This window comes from Magnolia sinica, chromosome 4 (genome assembly GCF_029962835.1).
Source record: "Magnolia sinica isolate HGM2019 chromosome 4, MsV1, whole genome shotgun sequence".
In the NCBI taxonomy this organism is placed as follows: domain Eukaryota; kingdom Viridiplantae; phylum Streptophyta; class Magnoliopsida; order Magnoliales; family Magnoliaceae; genus Magnolia; species Magnolia sinica.
This window is the reverse complement of record NC_080576.1, coordinates 52,374,741-52,391,155: the sequence shown is the minus strand read 5'-3', so window position 1 is coordinate 52,391,155 and position 16,415 is coordinate 52,374,741. Positions and strand designations below refer to the sequence as shown.

General features: G+C 42.2%; 2 protein-coding genes across 10 annotated transcripts in view; one reads left to right on the top strand and one right to left on the bottom strand.

Moving 5' to 3' along the window:
• The window catches only part of LOC131243112 (probable plastid-lipid-associated protein 12, chloroplastic), an 88,790-nt gene that overhangs the window by 26,179 nt on the left and 46,196 nt on the right, over positions 1–16,415 (bottom strand). For 5 of the 8 annotated variants that reach the window (XM_058242216.1, XM_058242215.1, XM_058242213.1 and 2 more), the window contains 3 exons: positions 11,581–11,772; positions 11,327–11,410; positions 11,121–11,213 (listed from right to left, as the gene is read on the bottom strand). In XM_058242216.1, coding sequence (XP_058098199.1) covers positions 11,121–11,213; positions 11,327–11,410; positions 11,581–11,772 — 369 coding nt within the window. Of the gene's footprint in view, positions 1–11,120; positions 11,214–11,326; positions 11,416–11,580; positions 11,773–16,415 lie in introns of all 8 variants that reach the window. The other 3 variants (XM_058242217.1, XM_058242219.1, XM_058242218.1) reach the window with 3 other exon arrangements.
• Positions 1,298–3,495, top strand: LOC131243113 (uncharacterized). 2 transcript variants are annotated; one of them, XR_009169870.1, is made up of 3 exons: positions 1,298–2,669; positions 2,753–2,828; positions 2,906–3,495. XR_009169870.1 is itself a non-coding variant. In XM_058242223.1 (3 exons), the coding sequence occupies exons 1-3, from the start codon at positions 2,298–2,300 to the stop codon at positions 2,840–2,842; spliced, it is 384 nt and encodes a 127-aa protein (XP_058098206.1). In that variant the 5' UTR covers positions 1,558–2,297; the 3' UTR covers positions 2,843–3,495. The 2 variants fall into 2 exon arrangements, 1 of the variants encoding a protein (XP_058098206.1); XM_058242223.1 differs by having other exon boundaries at positions 1,558–2,460; positions 2,539–2,669; positions 2,753–3,495.

The following is a 16,415-nucleotide window of genomic DNA, read 5'->3' as shown; positions in this document are numbered from 1 at the left end:
TCCTACCCACCTTTTACTCTAGCGCGGCCCACTTGAGTCTTGGATCCTTCTCACTTTTGGTCTCAAGTCCTAAGATGAGCTCAAAAAACGGATGTACAGGGTGGATTTCTCAAAAACATCACGTTGGACCCCACCCAGGTTTCCAGCGCAGGAAATCTGCGTCCGTGTCTGCAAAGACGAGCATTGATGCTCCTCAAGCTCCAGTTGTATGAACGGTTCAAAGGAGATCAAAGTTACATGGGCCCCAAAGTGATGTATTTATTATATCTACACCGTTCATCTATTTTTAGAGATCATATTAGAGCATTATCCAACAAATGAATCATAGCTAAAGATCAGCTGGACCACACCACAGATGGCAGCGAAGAATATGATTTTCACCGTTAAACAATTCATGAGGCCACTGTTAAAGATCAGTTGGACCCACCACAGATGGCAGCGGAGATTCTGTGAGCCCAATAAGGGTTTCATGTTAGACATTCAATTCACACCGTTTGCCTTGATGTGGTCCACTTGATTTTTTAATAAGCTTCATTTTTTGGCTAAAGACTTAAAATTATATAGTGAAATGGATGAACGGGTTGGATAAAATGCATGAACAATGAGACAACTGTACGTGTGGATGGTGCTCTAGTCCACTTGATTTACATGTGGTACTGTTGCATGCATGAACAACTGTATGTGTGGATGGTGCCCTATGGACCATTCCTTAAACTAATCTGACAAAATGGATGTGTGTCATGGATATACAGCACATGCCCCAAGGTGGGCCCTAATAAGTACTAATATAATATTATTTTACAGATAAAATATGTCGGGAGGACGAGGAGGTAGGCAACCTGATATAGGGTGGAGGTACGGTCGGCCCATTCCCGATAATCGATTCGGGAGTATTTGTAATTTAGGTGGCCATGTATCGAGGAGTGGTGGGATAACCCACTTAAAAGAGCATTTAGCGGGAGGGTATCGCAATGTTGTGGATTGCCCGAAGTGCTCACAGGATGTGCGAGAATAGATGAGGACCATATTGAAAAAAAAAAATGTGAAGACAAAAGATGAACGACATGCACAGGAGAGGGAGATTAGGGAGGAGTTAGGGCGACCACCATATGTAGGTGAGAATGATGTAGTGGATCTCGATAATGATGATGATCCCGAATACAGACGCGCAATTCAAGAGTCCATACGGGATCAGTGGGAGAGGGATCAGGATAGGAGGTGGGACACAAGTAGGCCTAGATTTGAGGGGTCTATCCATGAGCGTGGTGGGGGGAGTGGAGCAGGGGAGAGTGTTAGGGGTGGATCAGGGGAGGGTAGTAGGCGGGGAGGAATATGGGGCATGGGCAGGAGCAGTAGCATGCGGGTATCAGATCTACCTTCAGATCCGAGGATGTACAAAGAGGCAGGAGGGACACAAAAGAAAATAAAGGAGATGTTTAGTGGAGGGGATGTGAGGAAAAAAGTTAGAAAATTTATAGCAAATTTTTTTTATATACGATCAAATCCCTGCAAATGCCGGGCAAGCACGCACTTCAAAAATATGACAAGTGAAGTGCAGCGTGGGGGTGAGGGTGTGCAGCCGCCCACACCTGCACAGATCATGGGGAAATACTTGGATGATGAACATGTAAAAATGAAGACATACGTTGATTCGTATCGGCAGTCATGGGAGATGTACGGCTGCACCGTCATGTGTGACGGTTGGACCGGACCGATGAAGATGTCGATTATAAATTTTATGGTCTATTCTAGGGGACGGGCGGTGTTCCTAAAGACTATATATGCGAGTAGTAAGATCAAGGATTCTAACTACATTTACAAACTAATGCACAACATCATGCAAGATGTTGGGAGGAAAAATATTGTGCAGTTTGTTACGGATAATGGAAGTGCATTTGTTAAGGCGGGGAAGGATATTCAAAGCAAGTATCATATGTATTGGACCCCTTGTGCAGCCCATTGCATCGATCTCATGCTGGAGGGGATTGGGGATAGGCCGTCGGTGAAGACTGTAATTACTGATGCACGGCTCATCACAAACTTTGTATACAACCACGGCTGGTTATTAGCCGCAATGCGCGAGAGGTGTGGTAGGGATATAGTGCGCCCCAGAGCGACGCGGTTCACCACAAATTATATTGCCTTAAGTAGCCTTCTCAAACACAAACAGGGGTTACGAGAGCTTTTCGCCTCTCATGATTACGTAGAATGGAAAAAGAGGTTGACAAAAGTAACCTATAGAATTGAGGAGCTGGTGCTGGGAAATTTATTTTGGGATAAAGTGCGTGGTGTTGAGGATGGTGGACAATGAGACAAATCCGTCGATGGGGTCGCTGTATCCGTCTATACAGCTGATGAAAGAGGCCATCATGGTTAAAGCTCCCAATGCATATAAGTGGGTGCATGCAATAATAGACGACCGTTGGGAAAGGACGCTTTCCCACCCACTACATCAGGCTGGTAAGTACCTATATGGATTTTTTTTCCATATGCAATAATAAACGAGGGTTGTACTGATGTGTATATGTTGGTTTTCAGCGTATTTCCTGAATCCCAAATACCACTACAGCCGTCACCTCTTCGAAGATAATTCATTAAAGAGGGCTGTGCATGAGGTGTACGATCACTTATTCCCCGACTGTCCGGGGAAAGGCACCTTTGGTAGTGAGGTAAATATGTTCCGCACTTACATTCTCCTTATCTTCATCTTAATCATTAAATACTTATTTTGATTGCTATACGCCATCAATAGATTGTTAAATTCTGCGACCCGGTTGGAATGTTTGGGTGTCACCCTGCGGTGAAGTCAAGGAATGCCATGGTGGCATGTGAGTCACTGTAGTAAACTTAACTTTTATATTATTTTGGAAAATCTAGGATAATGAAAGAATTTTATGATATGCAGGCGAATGGTGGTCCATGTATGGGACTGATTGCGAGGTTTTACAACGACTGGCTGTCCGTGTGCTTGCACAGATGGTGTCCTCGTCACCCTATGAAAGGAATTGGAGTACATTCTCCCTCATACATACAAATAAACGTAATAGAATAGGGTACGAGAGGCTTCAGAAGCTAGTGTATTGTCACTACAATATGAAGTTACGAGAGAGGTTGCTCCACTCGGAAGGAAGAAGAAAAGCACAGGAAGACCCACTGGACCTGATGACGGTCGGACAACATGCATATGTTAAGGATGCGGAGGATGACCCAGTTTACCAGTGGGTTAGGTCGGATGACTTAGATACCTCAGATAGGCGACCAGAGCCACATATTGCGGCAGAAGCAGAGACACAAGGGATTGATGTTGACAAACATGTGGAGCAACAGAGGTCTCCTGATGAAGCATTCGACCCATTGGCGAGGAGTTCGGAGGGCAGCCCGCGACAGTCACTATCACGCGGGACACGTGGTGGGGAAACATTGTCTGACACCGAGACTGAGTCAGAGAGTGATGCGGGAAATGAGTCCGGTGATGATGATGGCGGCGGCGACAAGGGTGACGATGACTCTGATGATAGTAAGGATGATGATGATGATGGTGCTGGTGGCGACGGGGATGGTGGCCACGCGGGCGGGAGTCAGGATAAGAGGCCTCTTAGCCCTTTTACCGGGGAGGAGAATTTCGATCATTCCACACAGAACCCTAATCATGGTTCTCGTCCAGGAGAACCACGACCCTGTCTTGTTTACAATAAGACATACACATGTCAAAAGCTACTGCAGAAAAAGAAGACTCATAAACTTTCAGATTTTGAGGAGCTGCTGGCAAAATGCACGAGGGACACAACTGTTCGTGGCAGGCGAGGTGGCTCTAGATTTGGATCACGGACGAGGGAGTGGAGCTCGAGTTATAGGCCACAACATGAATCTGGATCACAAACACTGGGAGTGGAGCTCGAGTTATAGGCCACAACATGAATCTGGATCACAAACACTGGAGAGTAGCTCGAGTTCTGTGCCACAGTATGGGCATAGATATGGACCTAGTGAATATGCGACGAGTGACTCCAGCAGTTACGGCACATCATTTTTCAACCCTGGTCAGGAGTTCACTTCTGCATATGGGCAAGGATATGAGCAGCAGTATGGATATGGCCAACAATATGGATACCAAGGAACTTCATATGTGCCCTTCCCAGATTCATATCAGTTACAGACTGTGACGATTACGCAGTACCCACGGATGAACGTATTGATTCAGTTCGGAGAGGATGAGTACCAGCGTTATGTCAGAGAGTATCTTAACTGGTACCACTCTACTATGACTTGAGCACAATATTGTCGATTTGTGGAGCAGCAGTACTATGCCCAGCCCCATCGAGATGGAGATGATGATTACGAGCTACCACGCAACTCTATGTGGGTCTAGATCACAAATAGTCCCCATCATTGATATGTATATTTCTCAAATTTTACTTCTTCAGTTCTTCTTTTGCTTTTCACTGAATTGGTTGTGTTTTCATACATGACTATGATATATTTATAAATATCATGCATTCACTTTAAAATTAGTTACGTTAGTTCAGTTAAACATCGCATAACTTAGGACCCTATACAAAGGAAATTTATTATTTGCATCTTTTTTTTTGAGATATTATGATTTAAAAGTGTGTATTAAGGGCCTTTTTAACCATCCCCAAAGTTTCATTAAAAAATTCAACCATTTTCCCAATGTTTGCCCATGTTTCCCAAAAAGTGCGATAAACTATGCAATACAAACGATATATCCTGTGTGATAACCGATACGTATCTGTATCCTAAGGGAGCGATACATTGTGCCATACCGATATTTCGAACACTATCGTATAGAGCTGTTTAGAGGTCCATAATTTCTGATATAAGCTGCTGAATTTTTTGCTATTAGAAAATCCGCATATCTCTTTGCTGGATTTTCTGTTGACAGATTCTTTGGACTTATAGGGTGCTGGAAATTGAGTAGTATTGTGTCATTTCCCCCATATAGAGTCCTATAGGAGCATTTAGTCCCATCTAGGCGCATATAGTCGTACTAAAAGGTCCTTAAGTTGAGTTAGTAGTTATATGCCCACATGTACGGGTTGTGGTTTTGGCTTGCACCCTACACTAAACATGAAGCAATTGCAAGAGTCAATGACCAAGCTGACCCAACAGTTTGAGTCTTAGGGTAAGCACTTGGAACAATGCATGGACCAACACTTTGAGCAGTTTAATGTGCGCGTTACCTAACTAGAGACCTCCGCCGGGGCAAACCCTACCATTGGGGAAGATGCCCAATCTCAGGCAGGTGATAAGGGGGTTAGACCAATGAATGGAGGTGGCCAAGGAATTGGTCATGGGCGTGCACTTGTGCACCCACCCTGTGAGGGACATCATGATTAATATGACCCAGATGCGCAACTCCTCAAGGGAGTTAGAGTAGATGCCCCTACATTTGATGGCCACTTGAACCCTTAAAGACTTTTTAGACTGGCTAGCAGATATGGACCACTATTTTGAGTGGTATGACATGTTGGATACTCTTCGAGTCCGATTCGCCAAGATGAAGCTTGTGGGCCAAGCAAAGAGGTTTGGGCTACTGTAGAGTGAAAGAAAAAAAGAGCGAGGGAGCTCCCAATAGTCCATTGGGGAGAAATGAAAGAAACACTTAAGGAGAAGTACCTCCCTTTCTCTTATCGCTTACGGTTGATTGAGGAATGGCAGTATCTTCAACAAGGTCCATGAGTGTGGTGGAATACATTAAGAAGTTCGAAGAGAGCTTGACCAGGTGTGAAGTTGATGAGGATCCTATACTCACCCTTCCTCGATTTAAAACGGGCCTCCGTACTGACATTATGAGAGAATTGCTCGCCAAATACATAGACACTATTGAACAGTTGTATCAAGTAGTGTTAGAGGTTGAGAAATACCTTAGCATCTGTGGGAAGATGATTTGAGTTTCGCGATTCTGGCACTAAGGCGAACCCTTCTGGGGCTAAGCCTAACGCTGGATACCAAAGCAAACCTTCCAGTAATTTTCAGCCCAAGCCCAAGGATGATAGGGGTAAAGAAGTTATCGGGTCTGGCTCACGTAAGAGTGGAGTAATTAGGTGTTTTAGGTGTCGAGGGTTTGGTTACTTTGCCCACCAGTGCGACACGAGAGAGGGCACCAAGGTGCTCCTTATTGATGAGCAAATAGAAGTAGTGCCCCCCAAAGAGTGACGGTGAAGAAGAAGAATATGAGCAGTAGAAACCCCTAATGATGAGGAAGAGGGAGCGCAAGAGTCTGCGACCCTCACAGTTGTCCGATGCGCCCTTGCTCAAGCCAGGAACACTCACGATTGGCGTCGTAACATGATCTTCTATACTTAAGCAAAATGTGGAGAAAAAAGTTATAAGATGATCATGGATAGTGGTAGTTGTGCCAACGTGGCATCAACTAGCATTGTGAGCCGTTTGGGCTTGAAACTTGAAGCCCATCCTCAACCTTATAGTGTCCTGGGTTGATGAAACTTCCATTCCAGTCTCACACCGTTGTCTTGTTCCTATTCAGTTTGGATCTTATAAAGACATGTTTTGGTGTGATGTTGTTCCCATGGATGTGGGCCATATCATTCTAGGTAGACCTTGGCTTTATGACAGGGATGTCACCATATTTGGCCGTTCGAATGTGTGTACATTCTGGTTTGAGGGCAAGAAAGTCAAGCTAAATCCACTTCCACCTAAGAACATACTGGAAAGGAGTCCACGCAGAGTGGTGTGAGCGGCTCAAAAGAATTGAAGGAGTGAAGTCCAAGTTCAAGTCTCTCCATATTTTAAATGCCAAAGACTTTTGAGCGAGAAACTGAAGTGGACTCGATGGTATACGCTCTTGTGACTAGGGAAAGTGTACCAGAGGCTAGTGTAGAGTTACCCACTGAGGCCATCCAGGTAGTGCATGAGTTTCATGATGTCTTTCCTGATGATCTACTGAATGAGCTTCCCCCTATGAGGGATATACAACATGCCATTGATTTAATCCCTGGGGCGACTCTACCAAACCTCCCTCATTACAGAATGAACCCAAAGGAGCATGCAGAGTTGAAGAGACGGATTGATGAGCTCCTAGAAAAGGGTTTCATTCGAGAGAGCATGAGCCCGTGTGTCGTGCCTGCCCTTCTTACACCTAAGAAGGATGACACATAGAGGATTTGTGTTGATAGTAGGGCCATCAACAAAATCACAGTCAAGTATCGGTTTCCCATACCGCGTCTTAATGACATGTTGGATATGATGACCAATGCTACTATCTTCTCAAAAATTGACTTCAAAAGTGGTTGTCACCAAATCCGTGTACGCCCTGGTGATGAGTGGAAGACAACCTTCAAGACGAAGGATGGGCTATACGAGTGACTCGTTATGTCTTTTAGGTTGACTAATGCCCTAAGCACTTTCATACGTGTGATGACCCAAGTGTTGAGGCCCTTCATGGGGAAGTTCCTGGTCGTATACTTTGATGAAATCTTGATTTATAACATGACCAAGGAACAACACCTCAACCATTTGAGGCAGGTTTGTGGGATCCTTAGAGCCCAGAAATTGTAAGCCAACTTAAAGAAGTTTGCATTTTTGTCTAGTAGTGTTATCTTCTTAGGTTTTATTGTATCAGCTGAGGGCGTATCGGCAGATCCCTAGAAGGTCAATGCCATCGTCAATTGGCTTGAACCCTGCAATATTCATGAGGTGCGCAACTTTCACAGCTTAGCCACCTTCTATAGGCGGTTCATTCGAGGCTTCAGTTCCATTATGGCTCCCATCACGGATTGCATAAAAAAGGGAGAGTTTCAATGGACAATGGCAGCCTTGAAGGCCTTCAAGGAGATAAAGGTTAAGATAACCGAAACTCTAGTCACGCGACTTCCGGATTTTTCAAAAGCTTTTGAAGTCACATGTGACACGTCAGGAGTCGGCATAGGAGTACTTAGTTAGGAAGGGCACCCTGTCGCCTTTTTTAGTGAAAAATTGAATGAGGCAAAACAAAAATATTCCACATATGACAGAGTTCTATGCGGTAATGCAATCACTGCGTCATTGGCATCATTACCTATTGCCGCAAGAATTCGTCTTATTCTAAGATCACGAGGCCTTGAAATATCTGAACTCTCAAAAGAAATTAAACCCTAAGCACGCCAAGTGGGTTCAATTCCTTCAAGAGTACACTTTTGTAATTAAGCACAAGGCCGGTGTAGAGAATAAGCCTGCTGACGCGTTGAGTTGTCGAGTCGCGTTACTCAATTCCATGAGTGTCGAAGTCATGGGCCTCGAGCGCATTAAAGAAGATTATTCCGAGTGTTCAGATTTTGGAGTTGTGTACGCATCGTTGTAAGAGAGTCCATCAAGAGCTAGCAGAGAGTACTTGATTTTAGACGGATATTTATTTACGAGTGACCGCTTGTGCATACCTCGCACCTCCCTCTGCGATTTTCTTGTCTAGGAGTTACATTCATGAAGGGTTGCAGGTCATTTCGGTCGAGACAAGACCATTGCCCTAGTGGCGGATATGTTTCATTGGCCAAGCCTCAAGCGAGACGTGACCAAAATTATAGGGCAATGTCGTACTTGTCAACTGGCAAAGCAGAAAAAGCAAAATACAGGATTATACACATCTTTGTCAGTTTTAATCATCCCTTGATAGGACATCGGTATGGACTTTGTGCTTGGACTCCCCAAGACTATTCGGAAACACGATTCCATATTTGTTGTCGTGGACCGTTTTTCTAAAATGGCCCACTTCATTCCTTGTTCTAAGACCTTCGACGCATCTCATGTTGCCAAGTTGTTCTTTATTGAGGTCGTCAAACTACATGGGTTACCAAAAATCATAGTGTCTGACCGTGATGTACGATTCATGAGTTACTTTTGGAAGACACTATGGCACATGATGAATACTAGGCTCCAATTTTCTTCTGCCTACCACCCTCAGACCGATGGTTAGATTAAGGTGGTCAATAGGAGCCTAGGGAGTTTGCTCAAATGTTTAGTGGGGGAGTACACCAAGACGTGGGATACCGTATTACCTATAGCCGAGTTTGCATTCAATAGTTCTTCAATAAGTCCACAGGTCTAAGTCCTTTTGAAGCCGTTACCGGTTGTAAGCCTAGGAAGCCTATTGATATTGTCCCTATGTCACTGTCCCATAGGCCATCAGAGTTTGCAGAGTCCTTTGCGCATCACATTCATTCATTGCATCAAGAAATCAGGCGAAAGATCATTACTAGTAATGAACATTACAAATTTTCTGCAGACCAACATAAACGTTTTAAGGAATTCAATGTAGGGAATTTTGTGATGGTCCACATTAGGCCCGAGCGGTATCCTCAGGGAGCCGTTCGTAAATTTTATGTGCGTAGTGCTGGGCCCTTCAAAATTATAAAACGAAATGATCTCAATGCGTATGTGGTAGTTCTTCAACCTTCCATGGGAATTAGTTCCACATTCAATGTGGAGGATCTAATTACTTTTCAGGTGACCACTGATACTTTGTCCAGCCCTTCGCCCAACCATCCTGCTTCCCCAGACCTGTCCCTTGATCCGTGGCCTTTTCCCAACCCTTCTTCCCAGCCTCTACCTCTCATACCTAACCTTCCCACACCCAGAGAGGAAATTGAGGATATTTTGGACCATCAGATAGTATCAACGTCGGACGGCGGGTTGTAGAAGTACCTGGTTAAGTGGAAGTCACGCCCAGCTTCAGACAGTACGTGGCTCACTGAGGAGTTTCAGAGACTTGATCCTGACATCTTGGAGTGGTTCAGGAGTTATTTCTCCAGTGGCGAAATCTTCGCAGCCGGGGAGAGTTGATGGGGACATCATGCGCACACGCACGCCCCCTACACACGTACGCAAGGAGGAGGGCCCCACCATCGGTCTGGATTGATGACGACGTCCAGGGAGAGCCTCCTATCTAGAGGACTGCGTTTTGGTTCGTTGGAGTGGACTCGATAGTCATGTGAATCCCACCATGGGTTCTCATGATCGTGGCCTACTATTCTAATTAATCTAATACTTTGGGTTTTGCTTATTATTGGTATTAGAAGTATCATGGACGATTTAAATTGCTTTGATTAGTTGTTATTTTTTATTACTTCGTTGCCGAGTAATAGGTTGCGCACATGACACGAGTTTTGGGGTACAGGGTTTTATTATAAATAGGCACCCATTGTAGTCTTTTTTATTCATTGAAGATTAATAAAATTTCTGCGTTTTTCTGCTCCTCTAAATTTCTGAGTAGTAGAGATTCAATTGGGTGTGAAACCCTCCCTCGAAGGGCTGACTACTGTGGTGCGAAGCCACACCTATCCCGATTCGCCCCCACCTTCTTCCATCGATATTTTTCTTCTCCTACAATCATCTACACTTCAAATCCATCTTCTATTGCAGCCGTTTTTCTCTCTACAACAGATTTCCAGAATCCAGCACTGCAGGAGGGCTAAAACTTCGGCAGAGCACCACGCACAAACCGTGCATCGGATCGAGCTGAAATTTGGGGGTTTTGGAGTCCACCCCTGGCCGACCAGGGCCAAGCTGGCCTTTTTTTGAATAGTGGGCCCCACACACGTGCGGACGGGATCGCACGCACGTGCGTTTGGGCCATTGTTGTTGTCCACACATGCGGTAATAATTCTCTGGTTCGTCTCTCTCCTCTCTTTCACCCAAAATCCCTAAACCTAACCCTAAATTATTCAAATCCCCAATTTTATGCCATTTCTTCAACCTTAGGGTTCCCCGAATTGAAATTTCTGAATCCCTTGGATTGGGGGAATTATTTCTGTGCATGTGTGGATGAATTTACCCTCATTTGATTCTTGTTTGGTCTATAATTTTGATTGATCCGACCCTAGCATGTGTAGGCCTGAATCCGCATAAGATTCCCCTTGATTGAGTGTTTGAACTTTTGTGTGGGATGTGGAATTTTGTCTAATTATTTCTAAACTATTGTGATCTAAAGCCTGAAAATCTTGCACATCATACTTGAACTTCATGTCCTGCATCAGAATACTAATTGACCCAGTATATGTGTCAAACCTAACTCGCAACTTTTACATTGTAAATATGACAAAGATATAATTTATTTTCCCATTTACAATGAAATAAAGAGATAATTGCTGTCGGCAGGCAAAAAGTACCTGCGAACTCCATAATAATTGCCATTCACCAACTAAAGCTTCTGGTTCTCCTTTGGCCCTAATTGGATTTAGGGAGATGAGCTCATCTATAGCCTGTTTTCATGGCACACTGGTCAGATTGAGGGAACTAAACATAACCATTAGGATTATATACACACATGTTATATATGTTCTGACATGTTAGTATTACATTTACAGAACCTAACCTCTTTCACCCCTATCCCAGTGGAAATGGATGACAGTAATCTTTGCCTTGGTTCAGTTTTCTTTTGTAGAACGAATGTGGTGCCCTGCACTATACAGTAAGTAGCTGGATGTCCTTAGTAATTGCAAACCAAACTGAACATTTGAGCAGTCAATTAGTCTATTGACATTTGACACTACTGATAAACTGAAATAACGATTATATTATTCAGGAAGGAAGATAAATGAATTCATGTGTGATTTCTCACGTAAATACCTTATTTCCTCTTGAAATACGGATATTTCCAGTATGAGACAAGTATGTAGTATCCAACCATCCTTTAGCTTCATCTCCAAGAAGCCTGAATGGCACTGGATACGGAACCTTAAATGGCAAGAACTTGAAAGAAAAGGCTGCCTTGTCAAAGCGGAAAAGGATGCGCTTTTCATCTTTAACTGTTGCTGCTGCCTAGGTGGGAAAAAAACAAAAAAAGAAGATGTGGCATGCATGAGGGGAAGAATAAAATAAATCTCTAGATTAAAAAAAAAAAAATTAAAAAAAAAAAAAAAGCATTGCATTTTCTTAACTAGGCATTAAAACCTGAACAACCTGAACCAAGTGCACAATTCGTGGAAATTGATGCTAGTAACTTATGATTCATACTAAGCAGGCATCGAACATAACACAAACTTTCATTTGTTACCGTCTTCCATTTTTTATTTTCCTTGTTCAATGCAGCAGGCCTATACTTTTCAGATACATTTGCTGGCTGTCAGTTTCTTAGTGTGCCAGAAGGTCTTGTAGGAAAGTATTGTGGACCGTTAACTCTAGACCCAACACTATTAACAAAGCAATTTCCATTCACATATCAATAATCAAGGACCACCATGCCTGCTCACCCTCTCTTCATCCTTTATTTATTTGATGCCACCAGCTTACTGAAGATAGGATTTATTTATTGATTTATTTGTGTGTCTTCTGACCCCAAGGATTTCTAAGGCCATAGACCCTTTTTGTGGGATCAAGTGTTCATTCTCTTTATTCATTAATGATACAAGATGGAATGATCTAACCTAATATGATGCCATGAAATTAAAAGACAGATTAACCAGAGCAATGGAACGACAAAATAAAGCTAATTTACCATAAATTCAGAAATTTCATATTCATGATATGTCTAGATTCAAGCCTACGACAGTCCCGCAATGCGAATCTCATAAATTACTGATTAACCGGGACCTATGGGAGATAGAACCCCCATCCCAACATAGGATTAAATATGAATTCAATGGAAATCATGTGTCTTGTAAGAGTTTTGACGTGTTAGGCCGGTTTAAAGGTTAGGGAATGTGAGAAATAGGTTTGGGGTATCTAAGCCTAAGAGGAATTAGGGTTGAGGTTTTGGGTTAGGATTTCAGATTTTGGGTTTAAGGGATTTAGGATTTAGGGTTTCTAAATTTGGGAATATGGGTTTTAGGTTCTGGTAATTGGGGATTTATGATTTGGACAAGGGATTTTTAGATTTTGGGGATTTGGGTTTGGAAAAACTTGCGGATTTTGGAATATGGGACTTTCAAGGTTAGGATTAGGTGAAATTAGTTTAGGGGTTTTGAAAATGGAAGCAAAGGGAAAGGAAGAGCAATCGTGATGTAACAAGGGGGCCAATGTACAAGGATGTCCATACGGACATCCGTACGTATGTGCATCCGTAAGGATAGAAAAGGATGGCCGGCTGTGGTCGGTTTGGGCTTGGGATGCGTCGATTTAGGTTTTGGATGATAACAAAGAAGGAAAAAAATGAAGACATGAAGAAGATGAGAGAAGATGATACCTTGTTGAGAAGAGAGAAGTAGAAAAGATGACTAGGGAATCACTCTCTATGGTTTTGCACCACCAATCCAATCACAAGATGAAATTTTGCTCAATCTCAAAGCAAAAGGAGAGAAATTACTTTCATTCATAACATGCATAATGGCTAGTGTGGGGACGTCCAACCCTTTATAATCTAAGAAAAGACCTTTTACAAAAAACCTCTCATATAAGATTCTCAACATAAAGACGCATAATGAATTAAAAGTTGTTCCTAACTCCCTAATCTCAACAAAAATACGAGTTATATCAAAGATAACGAAACATGTAAACAAACTAAACAACTAAACTATTTTGGAGCCCATGGGGTCCACGATCAAGATATCCGATGATGATGATCCAACAGTCAGAATGGTCCACGATTGAAATCCAATGGTCCAATCAACGTGTCCACTCGATCTAACGGTCTGATGTGTCCTTCAAGCTCCTATATGCATCCCACGTGCATGAACATACACATGAGGTCTTTAACGTGGCTAGGAATGTGAATTGGGCCAAGTGGGCCCCATATAATGGTCGACTAGCCATAAGTAGACTGAGTCAACCCTCCTCTAGTATGTTACTGGATGTCCTCATAATTTCCCCTCAGTAGGGGAGATTTCGCCTTTGGCGAAATAAAGTTGCGATGACGCTTGAGGAGATCCGAGTCTCATTGATGAAGCTCTACATCTGTGATCCACGTACTGTCCGACTTTGGCCTTCCCTTCCACTTGACAAGGTACTCCTGGTAACCTCCATGTCGTGTGGAAACCACTCGCTCATCTTAAATATCCTCTATCTTTTCTCTCTTGGTAGAGTTGTGTATGACAAAAAAAAGTAGATGGTGGGAAGAATAATCGGGTATAGGCCAAGGGTCATAGGACAAATTGGGAGGGATATCATCAGGATCAAGGTGATGATGTGAATAAAGGCTTATAGGTGTAGATGTTGGACCCTTAAAAGATACAAGATCTTCCACATTGAATGTAGATTAAATATCCATGTTGGGTGGAAGATCTATAACATATGCATCATGTCCCAAATGACTCAGTATCTTATAGGGTTTTACACTACGGGCTCGTAGTTTCTTAACGGTCCTTTGCAAACACCATTCAAGCCTTATATGAACCATCACATAGCCACCTACTTGAAACTTCCTGAACCCGTGATGAGAGTCATCACGTATCTTGTACGCTTCATTGCTCATGCTAATCCGTCTTCTAATTTCAACATGCAAACCATGGATATGACATGTAAATGCATCTGCGGACTTTGACGACCTATGTGAGACTAACACATGGATAAGATCTATAGGTTTCCTAGGCTCATCTACTTGCCTTTCCAGATCTGCTTCCTTCGCAAGATTCTTTTGTTCATGAGGAAGGTTTGGTAGAGTTAACATGGGGACAAGATAATGTCCCACATGGGTGTAAGCAATGTTTTAAATATCGTTATCGTGTAATGTATCGCACCCTTGGGATATGGATACATATTGGTTATCGCATGGGATATATTGGACGTATCGTGTAATGCATTGCTGTTGATGGGAAACATGGGAACATTGGGAAATTGGTGGAATTTTTTAATGAAACTTCAGGGATTGCTGAAAAAGACATCAATACACACTTACAAATCAAAACATTACAAAAAAATAAAAAAATTAAAAAAAAAAATCACATTAGGGGTTTCCTTTGCATGGGGTCTTAATACATGCGTTGTACAATTGAACTGATGCAAGTATATTAAAAGTCTATTCATATAATTTATAAACATAAGAAGACACGTATGGAAACACAAGCAATTCATTCAAAAACAAAAGAAGAATCCTTAGATCAAATTACAAACATGTTTGATTTTGTGTTTGGATACAAAGATTGCAACTGATTTGCGAGAAATTGAGAAATTTCAATTTTTTCCAATTTTTTGCAACTTGACCCATCTCCTTAAATATCAAAATCAAAGCTCTCAATCCATTATTTGTCATGAAAAACATGAAGAATCATGGATTTGTAACCATTTGACACTGATTTAATGTGATTTACAACCAAAAATGGATCGGAAATCGAAAATGTTCACCAAATCGAATAGGTGGGATATATTGGCACTACCTATACGTTTCGTATCGCACAGGTGGGATAGAAGATATATCATGGGATATATCAGCCGATATCATTGATATTTAAAACACTGGGTGTAAGCTCATCCAGCATGTGCTTTGGGATAACATCACTAGACTCCCCAATACCGGACTCACCTCAAGTGGTAACTCGACACTTGATAAATGGGGAGATTGCAAGTGCTAATGTCTTACGCACACAAGTAGATTGTCAAATTTCGTACATAAAATATAGTGTATGGAACTTCAACTCACTTCAACATTTCAAGACTAGAGCGCGATGCAACATCCCAAGATTATAAGGCTAGGAAGAATTTCAAGAGAAGAATCAATTGTATGCCAACCTACAAGTAAAGAAGACCTTAGTAAACACCCTAGGTTAGAGTACATCTTAGTGGATTTCTAAGATTTAACTTATTGCAATTTTACATTAAAATTCAAGGGTGTTTTGCTAGCCCGACCTTGTCTTCGGCCAGCCGAACCATCTCAGGTCAGCACAAGATCAACCTAGGTCAAGTTTCCAGCAATGCATAATTTTGAATACCAGGAAACTTAGGCCAACCAAACCCTATCTCTGGCCAGCTGAAGGTATCTCAGGCCAGCCGAAATTTGTCTCGGGGCAGCCTAAGTTTGTTTCAAAATAAGATCCCGCAAAATCTGCTATACGTTGAAACAAAATAATGGAAATCCAGCCAGTCAAAGGTATTCTTAGGCTGATCGAAGATTCAGATCTTTTGCTATAAATAGAGATCATTTCTCACTATTTCAAAACACACACACACACACAAAAAAAAAGAAAAAAAGGAGAGTAAAGTAAAAGAAACAAAAGAGAGAAATCTTCTTATTTTCAAGCTATTTGCATTGTCATTCTTATGTTATTTTTATAGCTTATTCAATTCTCTACTTAAGTCTTGTTAAATTCAAATAGCGAGTGGCCTATACTCAACTTGAGAATAGAGGATTGAATCTGCAACTTTTAAGGTTTTGTTCTTTGAAAATCATATATCCCTAAATCCTTCTTGGTTGTGTATACATTGGTTCATCTTCATCTTAGAAAGGAAATGATCGCTGCATCTACTAAAGCTTCAACTTCAAAGGCTTCATCGACATCTTCGCTTCGACTCACGTATTCAAGAAGATAAGTTTT

Excerpts from the sequence above, each read along its gene's own strand:
- LOC131243113 (XM_058242223.1), top strand. The coding sequence starts at position 2,298 with ATGGTGGACAATGAGACAAATCCGTCGATGGGGTCGCTGTATCCGTCT. Across the intron at positions 2,461-2,538 it reads CCACCCACTACATCAGGCTG|CGTATTTCCTGAATCCCAAA; the intron begins GTAAGTACCTAT and ends GTTGGTTTTCAG. Across the intron at positions 2,670-2,752 it reads AAGGCACCTTTGGTAGTGAG|ATTGTTAAATTCTGCGACCC; the intron begins GTAAATATGTTC and ends CGCCATCAATAG.